A 26662-nucleotide genomic window follows, 5' to 3' on the forward strand; every position below is an offset into this window, starting at 1 on the left:
GTTACACAGCAGGAAAACTTGCCATTAACCCACTGTGTAGTCGAGTAAAATGGAAATTGGATTGCCTGTTCTAGAGAATGGAAAGGTTAAATCGTCTGGGAGATAAAGTTGATCCTAAACTCACCTAAGTGAGCAGTGCCTAGGATCTGAAATCTGACTAGCCAGATAATCATCTGGACACTTAGGCACACAGTTGAAAGACAAACATGTGATCCTGGTAGGCTTTGAATTATACCATTATTGGATTAAACACATCTGCAATTTGCTAAAATCCATCAAATACATACATGACACTCAGTACCTGAGATAACAACAAAGTGTGTGTGTAGGCAAACTGAACCACCTCATGCACTGGCCCCAGAATTGACCCGCATCAATGTGGGCCTTATGTGGGGAAAAAGCAGAGGTGAGACACAGGCCAGGAATCACTTTCTGCCAGTGACTGCTAACAGGAAACATCAGAACTTGGCAATGTCAAGAAATCAGAGGCATTGCAGCAAATATTTTCTTTGCTGCTTTTGAAGTGCCCTGGATACAATCAATCATACTGAAAAAAACTCCTATATTTTGGTTCAATGTGGAAAGGGCTATTTGCATTTCAATATGTTCAACTTATCCTGCCAATAAAAACATGGAATCATGAAGAAGAGATCAGGCCACTGGAGTGAAAAACAAGAGATGACATTCTGCAGACCTTTCAGATAAAACAGCTCCTTGCTCGTAACATTTCTGTTGACGTCCCAATATTTCTGAATGATTGGGTTTTCAAATGAGATCAGTCAGCATGCAAATGAGGAAACAGGATCAAGGCACCTCCCATATCTGATTGGATAGAGAAATTATCAAAAGACCCTTTTTTCATATCAAATTTCCATCACAAAAGGTCAAACTTTCAACTCCCATTACTTTTGCTAACTGCATTTCACTGTGCCTGCCAGCTCATTGCTGCTGCTGTTTTCAGAGAAAAAAAAAGAGAAGTAACAAATGATTACATCTTCTCCCACATCTGTCATACAGGACGGACAAATATTTTCTAATCTTATTCTATTTTTCTCTACAGCCCTCAAAATCCTTGCAGCCAAAACATCCCTTCTAACCTGATTAGCTATTCCTAGGTTGTTTTTGTTTTCCTTTTAGGTTCTCCTCTTATTTTCTAGCCTACAGACTGACAAGAGCACCAGCTGTGTTGCCAGAACGTCTTGTTCTACAATTTGGCCATTTAAAACATTTTTTGATGTGTGCTTTTCTAAAATACATTTCCTTGTGCTGTCTGGCGGGACAGACGCCTAAATACTCAAGTAATGGATGTTCCAGAAAAACAAAAGACAAAGAGCGAGCATCATTTCCCCTGAAATCCTCACAGTTACATTTTCCCTTGCAGTCCAGCCCTGACAACAAACGCTGCCTGGCCTTCTGTAGGTTCTGGTACGTTCCTCCAGTGAACAGATCACGGCCTGAGGCTCCACAGCTTTGCCCTGCCTGCTCAAAACACTCAGGTCATGCAAATTCAGAGCACTTACACTCTCCTGTCCAAGCAGAGGAGTAGCTCAGCACCCCTAGGTCTCATCCACTGCTTTTCTATGTTTAAAGCTGAATTTTGGAGCAGCAGAGATAGAAAGTGGGGCAAGCACAAGAAAATGAAGACATTAGTAAAAAGAGCAGGACCCAATGTATTTGTTGCTGCTGGTCCCATAAAAATTCTCTCCCAACATTATTATCATTGCAACATATATAACCCATCAGATTAGTACCTAGAGATTTCTACTCTTCTTATTTTCTCTGTTCTTCTTATTACTCAACAACTAAATGTTTCACAAAGCCATTTCCTACAGAAATATTTATGTTCCCAAATGTTTATTGGCCTCTCTATCATGATCAAGCTTTTATGAGCACTCTATACAGAACTGAGAATTAAATACATAATTCCTGATCTATCAGATCTTGGCTTGATGCTGTGTTTGTCTATTTTATACAGCAAGGCACTGTGGCAAACTACAGAACACCTTACAGAAAAACTAATTTATACAATAAAAATATTTCTATCCAACACTGACGGTGTGGGTTAGTGATTACAGAAAGCTAATGAGGACCAGGAGGATGTAGGGTTTAAATTCCAGCAAAGGCACTTATTCCTTGTGTTAGGTCTCCTGAACAACATTTTAGTAATGGCTACGCAATGACAGACATCAGGCTCTGTACCATCACGTGCTGGATGGAGATGGAAGGAGCTCCTTGTAAATGTAAGTCAAATGCTTCTTCCTCCCTTGCTCCACATCACACCAGTGTCCCACACAGCTACACAGAGTGATTTGCCCTCCATGGGTGGCAACTGGACTCTATTCTTGCTGGCAGCTGCAAGTCATGACCAGCAAACAGCTCAGACTGTTAGCCAGCTCCAGCAGTTAGTCTCCCAGATTACTCGGTTCATCTTTGATTTTTCATTTTTCTTCTCTTCTCCTTTTGACCAAAGGTGCCTGCGGTGATTTGTGAATGTCTGTATGCATTTAGTAAACTAAAATTTTGGCCTCTTTACCACAGCAGATCAAGACAATGTTCTCAGCTCCTTTGTACCCAACAAACACCAGTCGCTGAATGCAGGGAGACTTTGTGCGTCTAAGTTCTCCAATAGCAAAGTAATGGTGATTGTATTTTGTCTGTAGGTCTCTACTCCTCTCAAATCTATTACTATTGAAACACTAATCATCAGGCCACCTAAATGGGTAAAGTGTCATTCTCTGAAAGGTTAAAATTTTTTCTCTTTTTTTCCTGGGACAAGCCTGGTCAAAGGTTGTTCCAGGATGAACTGGGTATCTTAGTCACTAGGTAAGGTCTCGAGTTCACAGGATTTAACAATGGGCTCCTCAAGGTAGTAAAAAAAAAAAAAAAATTCTAAAAAGATCTGCCGACTGGAAGGTATGTTTGACGTTCAGAACCGAGGTGTGGGTTTCTACCGACAAGTAACTGCGTGGCTGGTTACTCAGTCTTGGATAGAATGCACAGGCAACTTTTAAACAGTGATTTACTTTTTTCATCTAAAAGATACCATAGTTCAAACAAGACTCTGTCTGAATCTGTTGTGAATTACAGCGTGTTTGGAATTAACCAAACAGAACCTAACATCTAAACAAAAAGAAAAAGATGGATTTTTATTCGTTGAATGCTTTTAAATAAAAAAGATTCTTGTTCCTTAAAAGGCCTAATAACTTTGCATAACTGTACCTGGAAGTAAATTGAAGGTGAGGGCCCCCATCTCCACTCGCACCAGGCAAATGTGAAAAGCCAAATGTTTACCGTTTTTAGAATCCTGCCTAACACCATAATGAAAAAAAACCTTTTACAAAATAAAATCCTCCAGTTCTTCCAAGGGCAAAACTCCCAGACTATATATCAATTAAGGATTTTCAAAATACGCTCTTCATACAACCACACAAATTCGCTGGCACAGCCCTGCTTCAGGCACCACGTAAGAATTAGCCATATTTAGAAACATCAGACCTTCGCAGCACGTTTTTGCAAGGGCAGGGAGGAACTCAGAGCAGGTTTTTGTGTAGGCTCCCAGTAAAGAGCTCGCACTGCCATTACCGTAAATCACCCCAGAATATCAGCAGTGATATAGCGTCTTTCATTAAAAAAATACCGCAGCTTCTTTCAGAAGGACTGCCACTTGCCATTTCTTTAGGTAATCAGATAGCTGTTAATTAATAAACCTGTCAGGTGAATCGTCCTGCTCCGGTCATCATTATCCATTCTGTAATAGAATCCTGCTATCATCACCGCTATCCACCCCATAGCTTCCAGCTCAATTAACTTAATGCTATGCAAATGAGAGGCTCTCCTCATCATTAGCTTATAGCCCACAAATGTTAATAACATAATTGGGCCTTCAACAGGGTAATTAGACACGATTTCTTCCATTAGTCTTACAAGGCTAATTATTGTTGATAGGAGAGAGGGGATGAGTCCCAGTGCTGCATGCAAAGAGGGGCATCTGGTTAAAGCAAATATAGACAAAATATCTACAAGGTAAAACAACAGTTGAGATCCATAGCAGGGTCAGGTAGGGGTGGGGAGAAGTAAGGCAGCACAATGAGAAACTTCAGAACCACTGGAGAAATTCTCTACAAGGCAGGAACTAAAAGCAAATATTCAGCTTCAATATGGAGCTCTCCTAAACTTGGCTGTAAAACAACGTGATGGTTAATAAATCAGAGGAAGCTACTCTCAAGTTTTTGCAGACAGGATGATTTGGAAGCTGTACTGATTGGAATTCCTATGTTTGCAAACACACAGCCAAAGAAGGATATAGAAGAGACACTAAGAAATTAATCTGTTCCTCATTCTCTCTTGTCATTATGTCCAAGCTTCTCTCCTGCCATCATTTGGTTTTGCTGTGTTTTATGGGACAATTATTCTGAGTAACAGCTACTTCCTGTAAGAATTACAGAATTGGAATACAAGGAATTCTTTAATAATCACTGAGCAAAATACTTTTCACCTGATTATTAACAGAAAGTTAATAAAAACCTAGAATCAGTATAAAGGACTGGCAGTGACATTTTTAATAAAAAAATGGCAGCAAGTTTTCGAACTGAGATATTTTGAATGGTGGAATAGATGCCAAGGGCTTGCTTCTATACCAGTTAATTCTATGCAGTCTCACCTGTGGAGGTTAGAAATGTACAACTGGAGTCAGAATTCTGTGAGGAAAACATACTTTTAAAAGGAGAAAGTAAACTTTTCAAAAATATGGCAAGTTCACCAAACCTACCACATAGCTTTGGCAGTTCAGTATTTTACTCCAAACACTGCTAAGAAAAACACGTCAATCTGAAGAGCCCGCAGGACTCGAGGGGTTGAGAATCCACGTCCTTTCCTTATTTTGTTTCTGTTTTCTTTAACTTTAGGGCCAACGTTCACAGCCAACACAAATCCTTTGACCTCACTGCAAGTAAGTGAGGCAGAACTCTTCCTATATACTTGGCCTGAAAATCACCTTTACCAGAAGGTTGAACGAAATAATTTTTTTTTTTTTAAGCTGCTGCACCTTGATCTTCGGTCAGTCATATCAGAAGTACAGGCTGCCCTAGGGATCATTCAGTCAGTGATATCCGCGGGATATTAATCAGCATTCATATCAGACCAATATTAGACTACAATTTTTTTAAAAATTACTTTTATCATGCACAAAGCATGGCAGTGGTCTTACTGAGCTCAGAAACACCACCCATATTAGAAAAGGACAACATTTAAAAGCCTCTGTCGGACAGATAAAAGCCTTACTCAAAACATATTTCAAGCCTTACCAAGGACAGAATTTTGTAACACAGAATTTTGTAACATAATGTATTTAGGGATGGAAAATATGATCCTTACACAGCACAAAAGCACTGGGTCACCACTAACACCTGAGCCAAAGGAAGCCAATCTAAGTGACAGTGATTAATACATTTATGTGACTGCAGGTGATCCAGGCCAATAGAATTAGATCCAGTGCATCTGTCAGACATAAGGGATCATTCCTACATCTTTCCTGCAGAATAAGCTACGACAGTATTCGGCTCCGCTCTCTGAAATTGCTCTGCGCTTGCTAAATTTACTTACTAGAAAATTCTGAGCAAATATCTTGTTCCAAGGCAAACAGCAGCAAATCCAGTGATGTTTTAATGAAGATTACGCTTTCTAATCCTCATGGTAATGACAAACTAGTCTCTATTCAATATGCAATATTACTTGACAGTTTTAATCAACCAAGCCGTATTATATTTGCTACAGACTGATGTACTTGTCTTCCCAGATCTTCAGCTTGGAGAACCTAAGCAAAAGCAGCGTAATGCCTGTTCTGCCTGTGGTTTCCAGTATGGGCCAGTTTTGCCAGCCACACTAGCTCTGAGTAACGGCTTACTCTGGGGTTAGTCTCAGATCCAAAGATACTACCGAATCGGAGCACAGCTTGCGCAATCTTGTTCTAAGTTTTTACTCCAGAATTCCTGAACCCTAGCAATCGTGGAGCTCAAAGGTAACGCACATTTGTAATATGCCCCTGTGCTCTCCATACCAGACAGCAAATGCAGTAACAGGCTTTCATAAACTCAGTTTTAACCTGTACAGATGCAAGGGTGACCTTTCTACATTTAGTCAGAATAATATTCAGCCAATTTTTGCTTCCACAGTAAATGAATGCTGAAGTAAATGGTAAGAGGTCAACAATGCGAGATGCTTGACAACACTGGACAGCCCTCCTTTTCCTATCATGCTTTCTCAGACACTAAGTGTCTTCATCCACAGTTCTCACACGTGCAAAACTCTCATCTTCTTTATCTATACATGCTGTGTGACTCAATGCAAATTAAAATGCTGCCACACCATTATATTTAAAGTTTTCCTCCCTCAGTTGTTTTTCAAAAGTTTTTCTCATTCCAGTCAGACCTTGAAACCAGTATCTTCCTTACAAAAAGCTCCTAAATCCTACAAAATCAGACTTGCTTTACATGGTTCTTATTTGTGTGTGAACCACTGAGGAAATTAAGGTAAAATTTTGAAAATGACTGCTTTAGTCCATGAAGAAATATTTGGAATTGAGAAAGCACATCCTATTTCACCCTGCTGAGATCAATCAGTTTCACTGTATCTGTTCCCATGCGGAGAAAGCAGAGACATTGCTGGTTTAGTTTGACTTGTCTAAAACTTGCTACCATTGCCAAAGACATGAAAAGCAGCCCAGACTCTACTGCTTTTACAGAGTTCTCTCTCTTTCTCTCTCCCCAGTTAGGTATTGAGTTCAGAAAGGCAACCAATGGCATCTCCTGAGAAAAATGGTTTCCACAGAAGGGCAATCATGATAGAGAGTCTTCAGGTTTCCTAATGCCTCCTCAGTTGTGAGAGATAGCTACTGCAGAAAAATATTCCTCCTTTCAGGAGCAAAAAGAATGAAAAGATTGTGCATGCGGTTTTGGGTCCTTAAAAAATAAAAATAAAAAATAATAAAAAAATAAAAATAAAAATAAAAATATTGACTTAGAAGTAGAAGGTTTTCTTCTTTCTGTTCCTGGAGTCTCAGGAAGCTTGCTGAGATCAGAGATCTCCTTAATTGCTGTATCCAGGATTTCACCAAACAAACTCCAGCCATCAAAAGGAGCTTGTATGAGGTAACTTCTAAAAATAATACCTGCCTCCCCCAACCGAAGCCAAATATACCTCCTATTCTTGTTGGAGCAGAATAAGCTTCTGACAGCAAATGCGGCATCCTACAGAAAGCCCATAGAAGGATTTAAAAAGTGCATTTGATGTTTCACTGTTGTTGGCTCAAGATGCATATTAACACCTTTCCCCAGGATAGAAAGGCTCTTATGGTACCAATATAGGTCAGGCAGAATGTGCAGCAGAAGTGACAGAATCTTTTTATTGTAAACATCCGATTTTCTACCTATTGGATTATTTAATAGCAATAGCTTCTGTTCGTTAGATTAGTGTTATGTTACGAGGGAAGAGAGAGCACAATCTACTAAAGAAGAGGAGGAGAATGGAGAATAAGGATTCCCCACCGATGGCCAAACCTCAGAGATCTGCATAAGGAGCTGCTTCCACCAGTTTTGTGTAGGGCAAAAGACTGTGTGTGCGTGGCTTTTGCACTACATGTGGAGAATTAGTTGTCACTATTAGTGTAGCCCACAGGCATGACTGCTCAGTAGAGCCTTCATGCCAGAGCAACGTATACACCTTTTTATGCACAGCTCTTACACATAAGGTAACGGGAGCTTCTCTGATGTGGGCTGCCCATTGTGGAGTGCTCAGCAACGCCTCTTGTGATAGAGGCAGATCAGGAAACAAAGGTAAATGACCTAATAAAAATCTTGTCAATGAACAGGCTGAGTCTGAAAACACTTGTGCCAAGAGATAACACAATGACTGAATTACTGTAGCTGGGAAAAGGCTACAGGGCAGCAACTGTGGATTAAACTGATCTCACTCACTCAGTGAAGCAGACGAGTCATCTACCGGTCTAGGTGAGAGGAAGACTGGTTAATTTTGCCCAGTAAGCACAATCTGTAATCTATTTTGGTGGGGGAAAAACCTTGTCATTTTAATCACTTGGCCAGGGTGATCTGCTCTCTCAGAGCACGGCTATGCGTGTACTTGACGTGTAGTCAGCATGGCTAAGAGGGTGAGTACCTCCACTGGAGTGGGGACCACAAGTAAGAACTCATCACCTAAACCACATCTTCCAAAACATGTTTCTATTTCACAAGCATACCCCTGACCTCAAGGAGATCCTGTCCCTTCAGCTCCCGGTGTCTTGCCTATTAGTTTTTACCGAACCAGTCAGTCAGTCTGACTGTGAACGTGAGACAGAGGAGGGACTGACTAGCCGAGAGGGGAGCACTGATACGCAAACTGATGATAAAAAGGAAACCAATTAGCACTAGCAAAAACAGCAGTCAGTAAACCAGCAACCATATAATGGTTTGGTCAGAACGAGCTGCTTTCTAATCAGAAGAGACCAAAAAAAATTAGAATGATCGAAACAGCAAATGAGTCTGCCTGTTAATTTTACTACTTGCTTTATAAATTAAGCCAGATCCCACATAGGTCACTTGGACTTTTCCTGCTGTTTCTCCCTCTCCCTGGTGCAGGCAAATTTTATTGTACTGATCTAGTACCTTGATTACCACATTTTTTCTGTTGTTCCCCCCGCCTCCCTGAAAATGAGGAGAAAATAAGAATATATAATTATAACATTGCTTCTTTGTTGCTCATCAGATTTTTGTATGCCATCAATTAAAAACACATTATTATAAATATACTATATCCATCTAAATTAGGCCAAAGTTTTCAAAAAGCCCTGTAAGATTTTTCCATGTCAGAATAATTCAATCACTATTATGTTTCCTCGATGCAACTATTTTGGGACTTCACTTGTTCCTTGATAGGATTTTAATTAAGTCATTTACATTTAATTTCCAAATATGTAGCTGTTACAGAAGGCAGCCAGGAAATGAAAAGACAAAAAGAAATGTGAAGACAGCCAACCTTTAACAAAATATTTCTGATATAAAAATGAATCTGAGGAATACATATTCAGTGATAAGTATTCCAGTCCATGTCTGGTAAACTCTCAGATAATGGCAGCATGGTAGGGTCACTGGGGTTCTATTAGCTCAATTAATGAGGAGTAAGATAAGGCTAACACCTAGCTCTTCAAACGGCTAAAAAATAGAGCTGATAGTAATGGAGTTATTAACCTTCGCCAGCCATTGAATTTTGCTGCCGATTCAAACTCCATTTCCTAGTTCAGGCCTCCATTAATAGGCTGTTTATTATCCCTAATCCACATTGGGATCAGCTGCAGAAATAGGAAAGCCCCACATAAAAACCAAATAGTTAAAAAAAAACCCAGCCCCCTTTTTTTCCATGCTCATTTTTCTCTTTTCAACATATTCACAGATTCTGCCTTAGAAATTAGGAACTTCATTATCCTAAACTGTTTGAATACAGGTTCTTAGTAGTGCGATGAAAAAGAAGCTTTAAACATACTATGTGAAAAGATGACATAATCAGAGATACAGCCACATCGTTTTGAAGCACAAATTAAACACTGCTGGAAAACTTGCATTGGAGAAGCTACTGCTGTTTATTTTCTCCACTGGGAAAGAAAAAAAAACTTTAATATTGGAAAAAACAGGTATTTGAAATATATTATATATGTATTGTTAGGTCAGTCCTCAAGTTCATCCCTCCCCTGCCCAGCTTTGGCTGTCGACTTGTTTGTAGATACTACTGTAATATAATTACTCAATACTGAAATGTAGAATAATTGACTCTGGATTCATATCAGGTGGAAAAAAACCAAAGGAAATGATGGAACAGAGAAACTGGGAATCCCAGGATGCGCTTAGCAGCAGAGCCCATTGGCACAGATGGAAGGACTTGCTTTATGGGCTTGAGGAGAACTCTAACACAAATCTGGCTACAATTTTAACAACAGAGATCTTGATTTAAAGGGTCTTTAGGCTCCTCGCTGAGTTTGTGCACACCCAATTGAGACTTGTGACACTTTGTGATTTTTCAGTATATTTTCAATAAAAGAGACACTGTACAGTTACCACAGTCTACACACACAAGACATTCTTCCAAAATCCGCCACAATAATGTCTAACAGAATATCAGCAATTATGAATAATGGAGTTAAGATCAAAAGGAAAAATGTTTATGCTAACATACATACATCCAGTACACAGTGCTACCCTCAACACTAAATGCAGTTCTGGTTGTCCCATCTCAGCAAAGCAACCGCTAGAGTAACCAGGGAAGGTAGAGAACGGGGAGACAGGATGATCCGAAGAGTGCAGTGACTTCTCAGAAAGGATAAACTGACCAAGGTTCTTTACCTGGGAAAGAGATGACTGAACAGGCATATAGAAGAGGCTTATAAAATCAGGAGTGTTAGGAGGCATGAACAGGGAACACTTATAACTGTTTCTCAATAGAAGAAAGGAACCCAGAAAAACCACTGTGAAGTATTTTCATATGACACCCAGTGAAAAAGCGAAACTCCTTTCCATACGATTTGGTGGAGGCCAAGAGTACAGTGCTGAAAAAGAGACTATAAAGTCAAGGAAAATGGGCTATTAGACAGTTGTCCAGATGACCCTCTGGCTCAGGGAATCCTTAAACTGCTGATTGCCTTAAGCTGGCCTGGCACCAGCAGACAGCTGGTCATGAACCAGCTGAGGCTCATGACAAGAGATGCATCACAGATGACACTGTTGCTGCTGAATCTTATTTTAACTGTAAGTTTGGGAGAGAGCAGAAGGGGAGAAGAAATATTTTGGTAGATATTAAACAGAGCTTCTGGTATGTCAGAACTATCTGTGGCTATACTATATATTTCTCACTGTTGCTCAAGCATTAACAATTAAGAAAAAAGCTAAAATACCTATCTATACCCATTTGGATGGGGAACTGAATTCAGTCCTTTGCATCAGTAGTTCTGAGCTTCAAATGCCAAGCTGTAATTGTATTTGGATTCCCACTTACCATAGGCACTAAGTGGTTAATGGTGTTCTTTTACTAGATAGCTGAGAGACCACTAATAGATTCAGCTTCTTATTTGCCCTAAAGGCTGCCACAGTTCAATACGATTAGGATCCTGTCCACTTAAGCAGTAACTGCTTCACAGCGCAGAACACAGGAAGCAATACGCGTCTTCTCCGAGCACAGCCAGAGCAGGTCTTTGGTTTTGTCTGATACAGGCAGGTTTTCCTGTACCAGTCTGTAAGCAAGCCTTCGCTCTGCTGCAACTTCTAATTTAAAGAAAACCCTGTACCTTACTTTTTCAGTGGAAAATGAATTATTTTCTTTTTCATTCCAGGGCAGTTCTTTGGATGTAGTGGCTGATGCTGTATGAGTTTTTTTATTATTACATTTTAACAAACTTTATAGCCCATTTTGTTTGTTTTCAAATAACTTTATTTTCCTTCTTTTCTACCATCAATTACTAGGTTTGTTTTTCTTTCCATAAGATGGAGGAGTCAGGAGACTGATCCTGCTCAATGCTGTATAATTTAGTATTATGTGTACTAGCTTTATGAGGTGGGAGTCAGATAAAACATAGTATTTGAACACTAACCATTTATTAGCTCTAAGGAATAGATTTGTGACTTGACAAGCAGACAATAACTCTGTGTTCTGATCAGCCAAAGAGGTCTACTTTGAGTTCAAAACACAGAGTAACATACTCTTTCACAAATAATTTTGTTTACTGATGTGACTAGATTTTAATAATAAACTTGATATATATGTAAATTTATTTTAATCTAATTTCATCAACAGAGCCCTCCTAAAAATGAGGCTTTGTAGATTGTTCTGTGTCTGATTTATAGATTTCTGCATCCTATTCCCAGATTGATTTCAAGGCTATAATTCTATCAGGTTTTTCTCCTGATGTCAGAAACACCACCTCTGCAGATAGTGTTTTATAACTAGCATCACAACTGAAACTGAATTACTGCCCTGCTATCCTACGCTGCAATATGTCCTTTTGTTTATAATCACCCTCTCTCCCTTATATACCTACTACTTCAGTTTCATGGAAAATATCAGCTCCAAAATCAATCAGGTAACATGATGTCTATTTTTGTCCCTTACTTCAACTCCTATATAAAATAGTAGGGGCCAAATTCTTAACTCAGGTATGAACGTGCAGAGCTCTTCAAAGAAAACGGAAGCTGAGCAAACGAATCAGTGCCAAATTTCCACACATACAATTTTATAATGAGTTGTTCTTCCCCACCTGATGAGGTCTCAATCCTGTAAAGGAGCACATGGCACACACTTGAGTATTCACACTGATCTCTGCTCCTCAGATGCATCTTTAGGGACTCAGGACCTACCTTCTAAATGCATTGTTCTGAAGAACAATCCGTGGGAAGTGTTATTTAACTGAATCTAGCATAAGCTTCAAGATTCTTTCTCCCTTTTTTCATGAAATGGATTCCTGTTTAAGATGTATTTTGTCTTGCTTTTAATAAATATAGCTACTGCTGTTTTCACATACTTTCACTTTTGAACCTCGATGGCATGACTGCTAGCTCCCTCCCTTTTCACTCTCCTCCGTTCTCTGCCCAACTCAATCTTACCCTTTTACATCTCTCCACTATACCCAGTATGGGGAGAGGGGAGGGGATCAAGGGCACCTACACAGAAGAACACAGGAAAAGTGACTTTGCTAACTTAAACAGTTAACGTGGACAACGAACCTTTTCCACCACTAGTTTTTAGGTAAGAATAAGCTTCCCGAAAGCAAAAAGACCACAAATTTCCAATGCATGCCTTTGGAACGGCCACTGTGTCAGCCAGTGGTATGGACTGAACCAGGAACCCCCGGGGGGGAATGGAGAAGCCTCTCAGCTTTGACGAGTACACCAGCATTTCAAATCCTCACCACCCTTGGACCAGCCATAAAGAGTAACTCCATTTATTTGCCTGGTAGTCATAACAGTTCTCTTTTGATGCTCATTTCTCTTATATTACATTTCTGAACACTTCATTATAGCTCAAATAAAATATAATTCTCATGTTGTTTTTAATTATTTCACAAACCACAAAAGTCTCATAATGAGCTCCTTGCAGTACTAATATATTTCCATGATATCACGGCAATCCTAAAGAAAGAAGATGTAGATCCCCCCTCCTCCTGCAAATAAAATACACCTTCTGACATAATCCAAACTTTAATCCGTTTCTTACGGCTTGCCTTCAGAGGCAACTCAAACAAATGACCAGAAGAACAAACCTCTTCTCTCTCCCACAGTTTGGCCATCTGGAGGATTTGTAAGGCCAATGCTCTATTTCCTACTCTCCGGGAGCAAGACCCCTTTTCTAGCTAAGGAGGGAATAAACAAATACGATGCAACAGCCTATACGATGTCAATAAAGACCTCTATCTTTCCATCAAGAAATTTTTCATATATGTAATGTTGTGATTGCTAAATGTGTATCTTACCTGTTTGGAATAATATGTGATTTTTGCAGCTGTTCTCCCTGCTCTCTGTCTCTTGGGAAGCCATGAAGCACCCAACCATTGGTCATGCAGTCTAGCGCGCTTAGGCGTTCTGCCAGGATCTTCATAACAAGGTTGTCTGGGACTGGAAAGGATTAAAAAGATGACATGTATTTTGCATGCTGAGTCTGCAATTAAGGAGGATACACGCTACTTTTTCTGGTTAGACTGCTACAGGAGCTAAAACACAAAGAGTTATTCCCATTTATGATTGATAGATTTTGGAGAGAGGAGTTACTGTTGACTTTTGCATATTTACTGTGCTATCATGGAACCCCCAAACTAAAGCAAAGTGTTTGGTAAAAACTGATGCCTGCATAATTTTGCAATGTACTTTTTCTCTCAGCCATACTGGGCTGATGTCACAATGAAGTGCGTGACACAATCTTATCAAAATGCAAAAATAATGACCTGAGTTGTGTAAAAGAAAACCTAAAACAGGAAAGAAATTTCTGTAGCATTCTGTATTTAACTTAGCAGATGATAATGGTTCTGCCACAGCAGGCTAGATGCAATATTTCTCCAATTTGCCCAAAGGCTTGAAGCTTTTATAACTGAAAATAAATTTCCAAAACGTATTTCAACTACTGTAATTACTGCATTGATGACTCCCTAATTTTAAAGATAAAAGTTCTCTTTCCTCTATTATTATTTTTCTTTAGGGCAAGAGAGAACATCAGCAAGATGCTGACTGGGATTACATTTACTATGCAGCTTTTAAAATTCTGTTTAATGGGATGCAGTGGTAAGGAGGTATCCTGCATGTTTTCACTACAGCCTTCATAACGTAAAACATTTCAACTGAGACACTTAAACTTACGTATCTCGTAATTATTTTGTTTCTTTTTACGCAAAAATTAAATGATTAGGTCTAGCAAAAGTGACTATAAATTTGGCAAGGACTCTTGCAATGTGTTGGATTTAGTGTTAAACAACCCCAAAGAAAGGTCAGCAAAATCACCTCAAGCTACTTCCCAAAGAAGCAGCCAAAACAATTTTCAAGCAGCAACGAGAGTCCCTTCTCTTTATTTGTACAGTGTGTCTAATACACTGTTGCCTCTACTGGAAACAAGCGATAAAAAATGCTACATAAATCCACATCATGGAATGTTGATGTTTTGATACTCACCCTGCCATCGCATCTGCATACAAAAATACAACAACAAGTGCTTGTAGGAGAGCGTCTGTGTCAGATTTCTAACAATGCAGTTCGCTTTAGGACTAGCTGACAGGAATGTGCCTGCATTTTAGTAGAGTGTATTATTAGCAGTGCACATTTATACCCTGGGTACAAGCATGTTTTAAACCGCAATAACAGAATCCATTTGCTTCCTGAAATTTAACATTTCCTAAAGACTTACACCTCTACCATGAAATTCATTACTTCTCCTTTAAATAATCAAATTACTGAGTTTACAGAGTTACACTCAGGATTCAATGTACCAGCAAAAAGGGAGGAAAGCCTCAGGGAATTAATTAGAAAACAGATTAGAGTATTAATTGAGGATATCCACTTCACATTATAAAAAAAAAACCCACCACCAAGTTAAGGAGAGTAATATTCTCCATCTGCTAAAAGAAAAAAGGAATGGAACAAAACCAGACACAGCCAGACAGAGAGCAAAACGACAATGCAAAACTAGGCATTCCATTAAAAAATGGGATTCATAAAATTAACTATACAGTAGTGCAGCAGCAGGCAGAAATGTTATTAGACAGATGATACTTATCTATCTAAAAGCTGAGCTGCAGCAGGCATAGAGGGGATAGCAGGAGAATTTCAGGGCTCTTCGCAGGGCAGTTCTCCTCACCCTCCAGGTTACAAGAACTAATACAAACGCCAAGACATCCTAGTGGGAAAAACAGGAAAAAAAAAATCCCACCTTCTCTTTCCCCAAAATGTATTCCATACAAAGATGAGTTGATTCTCCCTGTACTCCTGAATTTCTGGCTGCAGCACTAAACTTTCTGTCTCGATGCATGTTATTTTGTCATGATTTCTACTGGAATCATTAACAGGGATTTACAAAGATGCCAAATTACTTTTTTTTTTTTTTTTTTTTTTTTTGGAAACACTTTCAGAATGCTTAAAACAGGTTTTCAAGGGATTGGAATAAAACCTACAAACCCACGGGTAAAACCGCACTAAAGTAGGATTCTGCCAGTGGACCTGACATCCCTGTGAGATGAACAGGGAATCAGGGCAGAGGCTGGAAGCCCCAGGAATGGCCCAGAGAAGTAAGCGGGTACACTGTGCTATTGAGCTTCTAACAGACCACTGGAGATTCTCCAGTTCCAGGGGCCAAATTGCTTCCGTCCTGCATATGGGAAGGAGAAACACTCCAGCCTACAAGAAAATTAAAAAGCGATTGTGATGGGAACCAGGCAGCTTCTCCTCTATCTGATCACTACCCATAGGCCTTCTGTGAACCCTGATGATTGAAACCCTCCACTTTGGTCACTATTTTTGGACAAAACCAAAGCAATCACAAGAGGAAAAAAAAAAAAATCGAGATGCAGTGACAGTTAATTAACAGTTTATCTAATGGCACGCCAGGTTTGGGATATTTTGAGTAATACTGGAGATATGTGGAGACACCTTGACATCTTGCTGATTTCAGTGACGACTGACTAGAAGATATCAGCAATACACTTTAGATTGTTTGTACGCTCATGTACATATATACATCACTGAATAATATAGATGCTTACATATTTTCTGTGCCTCCCTCTAAAGCTTGATGGTGAGAAATAAAACATAAACAAGTCAGACAGCAAGCTCTGCTCTCCTCTTGATTAGCAAACATACCTATCACTTCAACACAATGGGGGAACATAGCTCGTTGGCTGTTCAATGGCATTACAAAGTACATCAGCTGCCCTTGAACAGCAACAGTCACACTTAAAACAGCTGCATTAAAACTGTAAAACATCTTCTGCAGACCAGAGGAAAAAAAAAAAAAAAAAGGAGGAAAAAATGAAGCAAGAAATCAGTATTATTCTTATTTTGCTGTGGTACAGACAGAGTAGGTAATGAAGAACTCTGCAGTACAGTATTCCTTTTCACTCATGTGGAACTGTCTCTTGAATGCAAGGCAAATTAATAACCTGTAATTGGAGGGGCACACAGCCTGTAAGTAACTAGCCAGAGGTCTCCTGGCCTTAAGCACATGACCCAACGGGCTATATAGCAAAGTAAAATTTAGAGCTTTTCTGATGAGACAGTCAATCTACATGTTTTAAGTAGATTATGAAGCACAAGAGCTTTGAATAATCAATTCCTTTTCAACATAATCTTGTGTGAGTTTCTGGCTCTGAAAGTTGGGGGAATGAGGCTCTAGAGAGGTTTTACTTTATCATTAGAGAAGTCCAAAGATAAGTTTCTTGTAAAAATTACAATGTGCTACAAAGAGTTATTCAGATTAGGTAATGTGGAAGCACATCTCTATTAAGGTGAGAAATCAGGGTACAGGAGCACAATTCACCCGTCAGAGGCAATGCCGCAGAGCCACGGAGCTACAGCGATAGCCGGTGCTGCGAGCACCGTGCGGAGCCACGGGCCAGGGTCACGGTGAACCTCAGAAATGGTACATGTGGCCGAACGAGGCCACAACCAGCTCCACAGCGAATCTAATTCATTCGTGCATACGTTCTTGCCTAACTTCAGTTCCACACACCGTATCTCCTTTATCTCCCAGCCTGTCTCGACCATGTTAACGGTCTAGACTACACAGCGGAATTAGCAGCTGCGGACCGAAGAAGTGATCGGATCAATTCAAGGGTGTGATCAGGCGGGGTTCAGGGAAGAGAGGCTTTCAGTGGCACTGTTCATGCTGGAATTGCTGCATGGACACCTAGAGATTTTCTGTCTCCAGGGCTGTCAATCAGCACCTTCCAGCAGACCATTTAGAAAATAAATTTACTTCCCAGAGCTTCAAAGGTTTTCACAAGTATAAGGTACTTCTCATGAAAAGTACTTCCTCATGAAACTCATAGGAGCGTGGCCTGTTAGCTCTTACCCACCCCACGGATCTGCAGGACTAATAGAAAACCCTATCAGGCCATCGGTTGACAAAATCATACCATCTGCTCAAGACAAAAGTAACAGAACTTTAAAGGCACAGGCTGAAAGGCAAAAACACTACTTGAGAGATTACAGGGCACTCTTCTCCAATAGCTTCAATGCTGTCAGTGCTCCAAGCTATACAATTATCAAATTTAAATTGATTCCTCCTCCATATATTTCCCTTTAAAACAGACTTTTGAAGGGTATTGACTCACTTCTCTGAACCTATAAAACCTCAATTCTAAGTACAGCAGAAATGCATTTGCAGATAGGAATTCTGTCAGCTTTGTGCCGTAAAAGTTTAAGGTCCTTTTGACAATATTGTCCACTTACCCTTTATCCTTCTCTCGGAGATTTTTTTTTTTGTTAGCTAGGTCTGAAGACTTTCACAGCTAATTCTGGTGCCTGAGGCTTGATCCCGGTGCTTGACAGTTAACATCTTGCCCTGAGTATAAGCTACCGCCAAAGGCTACTTGCCTGGATTGTCCTGTCAATCCTAAATTTAGCAAAGCAGGAGATTTGCTTTTCTTATTGCTCGATAAACTCCGGACTATTCACAACGGGTCATTTTATTTGGGTCTTTCAGAGAAATATCCTGTTTTCTTGCCCACATTACGCTCCTCAGAGATGGTATCGATTTGGTTTAATGCGTTTGAGAATGATTTCACAGTGATTTGCCATCACGTAGGCTGATCAATATTTTGATTTAACCCTGCCAACACACCGGACCGGGGAAAGCGGGCCGGTTTCCCGTCCCACCGCCAGGTTTGCTTACCGGAACCGACAGAAACCAGCCCCAGCGCAAACCCGGCCGGCGGCGGCAAAGGCCCGTTTTTCGCTCCGGTGCAGCAGGGCGAAGGGGGGACCGTGTCCCACCGGGGGGGGGGCCGGGGGTGCTGCCCCCCCCCCCCCCCCCCGCCGACGCCGCCCCCCCCCCCCCCCCGCCGCCGCCGCCCCGGTTGTTGTTCTCTAGCGCCACCTGCCGGGCGCGGCGGGCAGCGCGGGGCGGCGGCAGCCGGTCACCGGCCCGGCGGGCAGCGGCCGCCGCTGCGGCAGGACTTGTGACCGCCGAAATCGCGGTAATTCACGGAAACGGAGACCGCTCCGGAGGCTGCTCGGGCCTCCTGCATCACGGACACCGCCGGGCTGTCCCGGAAAACCGGATTTTGGAAGCTAACGGGGAGCCGGTACATAAAGAGGCAACGTGACAAATAACGGTACGGCCACGGCGTTTGCGAAGTACCGTAACACTTAGTCAGTAATTGCATCAAGTGTACACAGAAATACAGCCTCCACTCGCTCGTTTCACATACCCAGCAGCACCGAGAATGGCTTCCCATTAGAACTGGAATAATTCTTTTAACACAGTAAAATAAATAATACGATAAAATATTTCATTTCTATGTTTTAAATATTTTTCTGTCTTCAAACATACTAGAACCTTTTTTTTTTTTTTTTTTTGGAGGTTTTTAGTAACGTTAAATATTATCCGTATTAAAGAGGAAGCGGTGACATTTTTAAAGCAGGCACGATCCCAAATCATTGATCAAAAATGATAAATCCAGCCGTTCGGAAATGCACGTTAAAGGCACGCACCGTGCTTTCTCACAACTATCAAGCCAGAGATTCAGGAATCTACATCTGATCACATTTAGTGACTAGATAAGATGCCAGCCCCTGACATTGCTTTACCTGCTAGTGGAATCTTCAGCTTTAGCAACGGAAATTCGGTCCAAAATGAGGATCCAGCATACAAACACAAAAAGCCTTTTTTCCCCTAAAGATAGCCTCTGCGATGCTGTCCGTGTCTGTGTGTATTTGCCTAATGGCACAGGCTATCAGCAGCCCCAGGACGAGCTGTGGCCTGACACCAAGGTCAAGATTCAGGCTCCCATCCACGCTCGCTCACTGACTGCAGCGTGGCTCGAGTGGAATTGTTTTCTGCCTCAGTTTACCCACCTGCAAGACAAAAGCTACTCTGAATTACCTCACAGGGATGTTTCTAAAACCAGTAACAACATCTATATTTGCACTGCTTCTTTTTACTCCTTCAGCTTCTGCTGAGAGAACCCAGCTGGACACAAGACAGCAACCACTGTCCTGGCCCATCTACCACATCATTTCCATTACCAACCAAGTTCCCTGTTTCCTCCTTATTTCTAAACTAGTTCGGCTCTACTGAAGAATACAGAGCTTGTGACAGGGCAAAATTTGGCCTACAAAAACATTTTGACAGTGATAATATTAAAAAAAAAAGAATAAATTCAGTCTAATAATCTTCGTGAAAAACATCTTGCCTTTCTGTACCAACTACTGCTTCACCATGTGACAAGCAGAGGACGTTTAGGGGTTTGTTTTATCCCTTATCAGTCATGTCTGGTGCCAGCACTGCTCTAGGTCCCCAACAGTGGGATCAGCTGCCCTGTCCTGTGCCTTGCCGCTCCTCCTCACACCTACCAGCCAAATTAAAGGGATATTCAAAAACGTAAAGCGATACACAAGAGCTATTGAATGTTTTGCTTGTCATTAAATAAGTCTGTTTCACTCAAGAGCCTGATTCTCTATGTATGACACCCAGAGAAACAGAGCCAAAGCCAGAACTTGATGTTAAACTCCAAAGACCATGAAAGGGACGCTGTCAATATGCAACATGAGTTTCCTTCCAGATTTCTTATAAAAACATGTGATTTCCCCATCCCAAACTCCAAACAGAAAAACAAGCAGAATCAGGAGCCCTTTGCTGAGGAGCTAGGGCTGCAAGAAGAGTAGCAGGAAAGGAAACACCACTTTTCTAAGTTCTTAAGAACGACCATCAGCAATAAAGATCAAAATAAATATAAAATATTAATACTTAGTATTCGTATTGTGCTTTGCTGTTTAAAAGCCCCTAACAAGCATGAGGCCCTGTATGGCCAAGGGCCACAACTTCACTCAGATCCATGAGGGTGTGTGGCACTTTGGTGGTGCACCACGATGCCCGCTGACCAAAACTGGGAACTGTGGGCATCTGACAGGTTTCAACTTACAACCTGTTTTACCCGCTCCCTCCTGCAAATCCACGGACTCCAGCAGCACTACCCCTGCGAGCTGTGACGCCTCATATTGCACTATCGATACTCCAGTACCAAGAATAAACGAGAACATTGCTCCAGAACCAGAAGACTGACAAAATGTACCTAGGTGAGGCCATATCCACTAACTGATCCATTATCGCAATTGCCCCAGAAAGCAACTGCACGAGAACCACGTTATTTTGCCTGGTCTGGCTTCCAGTGTTGGCTCTTTGGGGTGTGTTTTTTGGTTGACTGTTTTTTTTTCTTTACTCTTAAGTGGGGTGGCCCTTAAAAATGTCTTTGTAGACTGTGTCTCCCCAGTGTTACTTCAGTCCTGAATATCTGCTAGCCAGATACAGCAATGTTGATTGTTGTGTGTTGTGTAGAATAAAGAAAAATATATTCTAGATTTTCAAATGGAGGAAAAGGGGACTCTAATGTATCATATTGTAGTGATTCAAGCCCTTAAAAAAGTAGAATTCAAGAAAGGAGGTGACAACTCACGGCCTATATGCCTTCATGTAAAACTTTCTATCCTACAACCTTGCATCTTTTATTAAAATATGGACACCTAAAACAGAAAAAAAATATTTAAATTTTATTTTGTTCTCTTGACCACCAATTTTCTCCTAGCAGGAAAAAAGACTGCTACCTATTTTCCATAAAAAAAACCTTTGTAGCACTCCCAGAGGAAAAGTCAAAAGTTTGACTTGAAAAACGGAGCTACTTCAAAAGCATTGTCAAACAGAGGTGAGGGTTTCTTAAAAATGCATACATTAAAGTACAGTGTATTCATAAATATCTCTAACTTTACACAGTATATTTGTGATAGAGGTGCATCTATAGGTGAACATATAGCATCATTATAAAACTAACTTAAATAAAGTGGAAAATCAATTTGTTTATTAGCTACTGTTTGGGCTCTGCGTGTGCGCGCGCGTGTGTGTATGTGTGTGAAAAATGAAAGAAAATGGAGAGTTTTTTTCAATAATAAAAAGGGAGTTGCACTGCAGGGCCCCTAAAGCTTGTGAAAAATTAAACTCGACGGATTCAAACTGTCCTATTTCCACTTCAAAAGAGAAGAGGCACTGAGCTCTTCCCAACTTATCTTCAAACGCCCAGCACCCTAGAAAGTTTCTTTAAAAAAATAAAGTCTCTAGTTCCCCCAAGCACTGTACCCGTTACTGTAGCTGCTGTCTCTCCCTCTTCTAATTATACCCATGTGAGTCTATTAATCAACTTGTAAATTATTTAGAGAGCCATGCGCTGTCTTCAGCTAGTACAAACACACTGCATGCAAAGACTTGCTGAAAACCAATGGAGCTCCCAAAGGGTCTCTCTCCAATGTTCAGACAGCTTGCAGCTCGCCAGTACAGCGCTGTTAAAAACAAGAAATAACACTAAGCTTACCTCCTCAGATACAAAGATTTACTCAGCCTTTCAACTCTGAAACTCTTTGCAAGTTTTTAACAAAGAGGAAGCCGCTCTATTGTCAAATCTGTACTTCACACTTAGTGATGAGAATATTAATTTGATGTCAAAAAAAACCCCAAGTGCTTTCAGTGAGACTGTGATCACAATCACCAGGGGACCCCAACTTTCAGAGGCTACACGAAACAGCACCCCTTTAAAACCATTCCAATTTAAAATAAGGGGAAAAAACATTTCTACATTTGTACGGTAATAGTTTTTATTAGAAAATAGGAGAAATTAGGGAATTCCAGATTTTACCCCCCACATGCAGACTGCCATTGGGGACAGCTTCAGATATTACTACTTAAAAAATAGAAAAAGGAAAGGGAAAAAACAACACAGATCATGTGTGTTCAACTCTAACAGGCTGCAAACAGTGCAATGTTACCTGTCTTCCATGAATCTGCTCTCTTTACCACCTGAATCTTCATTTTGGTGGAAAAAACGATTACTCAAACTAATAGCAGTTCTCCCAGATGAAAAGCAGGACCTTACTGGTTTGGGAGTGGGGGGTTTTTCCCCCCTGCTCTTCATGCTGTTTTCCTGTCATTCCACTTTTCTTGGCTCCATTTATTGCAGCCTTGCAAACAGATATATTCATTAGCAGTGATCACTCCATGCTATTTCACCACAAAAACACGGAAAATTGGACAGAATGGCATGCAAATTTATTTTCAACTGACTGATGACCTCTCCTATTTTTGTGATGCCCCCAATGCCAAAATGCCTCTGCTTCTGTTTTCGTTAATAAAATGCAAACGCCTCAAGGAGCGAACACCAGGAACATTTAGGAGGAAAAAAAAAACAGATATGCTTTCTGCATTTTTTTTTTTCCTTCCAAAGTATCCAATTCTGACACACAGCTTTAAAATGGTGAACACAGATGCTGCAGATGGAACTTTAAATTAATATGTGCCCATGCTTTCAGTGAGACAGGTCCAGAAGGCAGCCTAGCCCTCCTCAGAATTACAGCAACCTGGGGACACAAAGGTCTCCATCAAGCCCGTGGGGTCTATGATGGGCTATCTACACCTGCATCATATCTACACACAGCCTGAACTACTAGAAGGGGAGGACCAGTCTATGGAACAGTCTCTTCACACCATTTCAGAAGGAATCAAACGGAATGAATTGATGTATGTGAGTTGTCTTGCTGCCTGTGGAAGGGTTCTGGCCACCACGCTCACCTCTTACTCCAAATGGAAATCTTCCCAGGCTACCCAAGCAAACAGTGTGTGCTAAATTTAGCATTATTGACCAAGATTTAAACTAACTGGAGTTAGTGACCAGAAGACTGGTCTCAGACTCCAATGCCGGTAATTTTCTGCCCAGAGTATAGTTAGCAATAATTGCTCAGCATTCAGTGGAAAACACAATATCCTGAAGGAAAAGTCTGTGCATTTCAGACTGGTTGTCCAAAGAACAACTCTATGTTTATGACAGACAGAAAGCAGTCAGGTTGCTGAACTTTTCACTGAAAATGCATTTTTCAATATCTAGTGTGCACGAACTGTAGACTAGAATGTCCTGGGACTTAAAAAATTAATGGGCTCAAAAATATCTACGCTACCTTCATTAAGCAAAATAAATCACCGTATACAAAACTGAGAAATTTGATAAAGCCAGAGATAAGGTCTTTAGGAGACAGCGAACACTAGAAAACACAGAAAATGGGAATGCACTGAGGTGCCTTCTGGGGTGAATAATAGAATTGTCTGGGCTGTTCTTGAAATACATGTTGTATACATGAAGCAGCGGTACAGAAAAAAAACAATACAAAAAATGTTTGTGAATCCTAAACCCAAGAAGAGACCTGAGTTAGTCAACCAGAACTAGAACAGAATAGGCAGTGGACAGCCTCAATAACTCAATAATGAGTCCGCTTTGAATAAGCTGGGTTTTGAGTCTTTTTATGACACCACAGTGTACCCTGTTGGCACATCTTAAATGACTAACTGCATGCAATCAATGGTGTCCACAAGAAGGGAAACCACACTGAGATCAGTCCCCAGGGCAAGTATTTTAAGAATATATGAGGCATGCCCTCAAGATTTTATGGCACTAGTTTCATTTTGACTAGAAATGATTTGAGTGCACGGTCTCTGTCTTTGGTTCCAGGGTATTCTGTGATAACACCACTTGCATGATTCCTTGCCCAAAGGAACAGCTAAGCTTACTTGGTTCATAACTAGAAATGCAATGAAAATGTTGAAGTTCTAATTGCTTTTCCAGTGACAGCACCGGCTGCTATTGACTAATTCTTTTCAAATGTGATTTTCTTGAAATTAAATGTAGTCAATAATAGTGTGAGAATCTTTTCTCTGTATTAACCTGGTTGTAACTCTGTAGCAAGACAGAGAGGATTCTTTGCCCATCTTTCCTCTTCAGTACACTGTTACTTCATTTTCTCCAAGCCTCTTGTGAGAGCAGTAATGAATTCTTGTTAGTGTTTACTAATGTAAATTCATTCTTTGTTATCCCTGGGAGAGGAGGATTAGCAAAATGACAGAACTTATTATTTCTGGTATTGCTATATAATATTTATTTTTATTCAGCCTTTAATTTTGTAGTATGTCCCACCAAATAAAATCTATGTGCAGACAAGCAAAAAACTAGGGGAGAATTTTTTAGCACAACGCACAGAAATATAGTTATGATTCCCATTAACATTCAGAAGCATTGTGCAGCTTTATCCTTGCATGCTATATTAAAAAAAATAATCTATATCTGAAATAATTCCTAATTTGGAGGAAGAAAGGAATTACAACTTCAATTTCATTTTCCTGAAATGAAGGCAGCTCCCTTGGACTAAGGATGTGCATATTTTTAGGACTGGCTAAAAATTACAATCTGCAATTATTTTACTCTATTGGGAATGCTTTTGGTATCTCCTTTAAGGAACTTTAATAGTTAAGATGAAGTTTATAAAATACACAAAAAGCATTTTAGTAAAGAAAGTTCTTAAAGGACCTATCTTTGAATAAACAGGTCATCCACACTCCCATCTCAGCCATAACCGAAATTTAGAGAGTGAGGTATTTACAGGGGTTGTCCTCTATTTTAAGAGATGAGAAGAAAGTGAAATCACAGCGTACACGTAAGATTCTGAAATTCATGGATACCATGAAAAACACACAGGCCCAGAGCTTAAGATGGTCTCCACACACGAGTTAGGCTGCACACACAAGTAGCCACGTTCAGGTCAATCAGACTATACACGTGAGGAAGTTATGTCCTTACATGAAGATCTAGGATACGTTGCAATTAATATACGCTAAGATCTCTTGCGTTTGAGTTAAAAGGCTGCTCTGATGAGCAGTATCTCTAAATCAGAAAACCCTCTCCTAGATCTCTGTGCCCATGTTACGGAGGACCCAGCTTCTCTCTTTCAGGCTGTAGAGACTCACGCTTTTCATTCCCATCGTTCCCACATAAACCCCCAGTCCCAGCAATATGGTGGCTGCCACAGAAAATTAATGCATTGAACTGGTTGAGTTATTGTATTACAAATAAATGCAAGCCATCCACTAGAGATGAAGTTTAGAGTTAAAACGTATTGCCTTGTGGCTTGATAAAGTGACTGACAGAGGGATAGAATACCCAAAGCTGCAGGCTGCCAAAGGTCTTTCTGAAATGCTTAGAAAAGTACTGAATCTCTTGGTACGGTATCAAGGGAACTTCAGTTAATTTTATAGGCTCATATTTCAGATCTGTGTAATTCAGTCTCAGAATTAAGCTATTGTGCAAAAAAAGAGGACTTTCAAGCTTTCCACCTCACCAAGTGGCTTTCCTTGCCAAAAATAAAAGACAATGAAGATTGCTCTTTGCTCAGGGGGGGTTTGCTCAAAATTCTATTAATACTGAAGCTTAACTGAGATTTCTCAGTCTTCAGAAAGATTGTCTCCTTATATTTGTATCATTGGTAATTATTTGGCCTGTTGCCAGAAACAGGACTGAAAGTTCCTCTTCCAGGCCATTGTAATTTGGCAAAAGAAACATTCTTCCACCCTACTGAAATACAACTTATCCTTTAGAACTACTGATCTTCTCTGATTTTTAATACCCGCCACATACAGAGAGCTATCCTTGTGCAAGACAAGTAACAAACATGCAAGTTTAAGCTGCTGCCCTAAGGAGCTTACAGTATTTATGATTCATCTGAAATCACTGCAGAGCCTTCCAAAAGCAAAGTATGCTTAGATGTTCTTTGTGGTAGTCCCCTCCCACAACTAAAAATGCTGATAGAAATGAAGTGCAAAGAAACTTTAAGTTTAAAATATTTGCGTGAAAATAATCTTCAGTAGCATTCTAAAAGTCAAAATCCACATATAAAACCAGAGTCTTTATTATAGCCCCCAAGAAATAAAAATGAAACACAATATTGTGCTTTAAATAACACTTTAAACATTTAAAAATTATCTTCTATATCAGAATTCTGATTTTGATTTAGAGATAAAAACATGCCATTCAAATTTTGGAACGTGTACAAGAAACCTGAATTTCACTGGAAAG

General features: G+C 40.3%; 1 protein-coding gene across 1 annotated transcript in view; it reads right to left on the bottom strand.

Moving 5' to 3' along the window:
- Positions 1-26662, bottom strand: part of AK8 (adenylate kinase 8) — a 69634-nt gene that overhangs the window by 12968 nt on the left and 30004 nt on the right. The window contains exon 11 of the mRNA XM_086475726.1: positions 13502-13643. Coding sequence (XP_086331852.1) covers positions 13502-13643 — 142 coding nt within the window. The remainder of the gene's footprint in view (positions 1-13501; positions 13644-26662) is intronic.

Source organism: Leptosomus discolor, chromosome 19, assembly GCF_034619465.1.
Source record: "Leptosomus discolor isolate bLepDis1 chromosome 19, bLepDis1.hap2, whole genome shotgun sequence".
Lineage (NCBI taxonomy): Eukaryota > Metazoa > Chordata > Aves > Leptosomiformes > Leptosomidae > Leptosomus > Leptosomus discolor.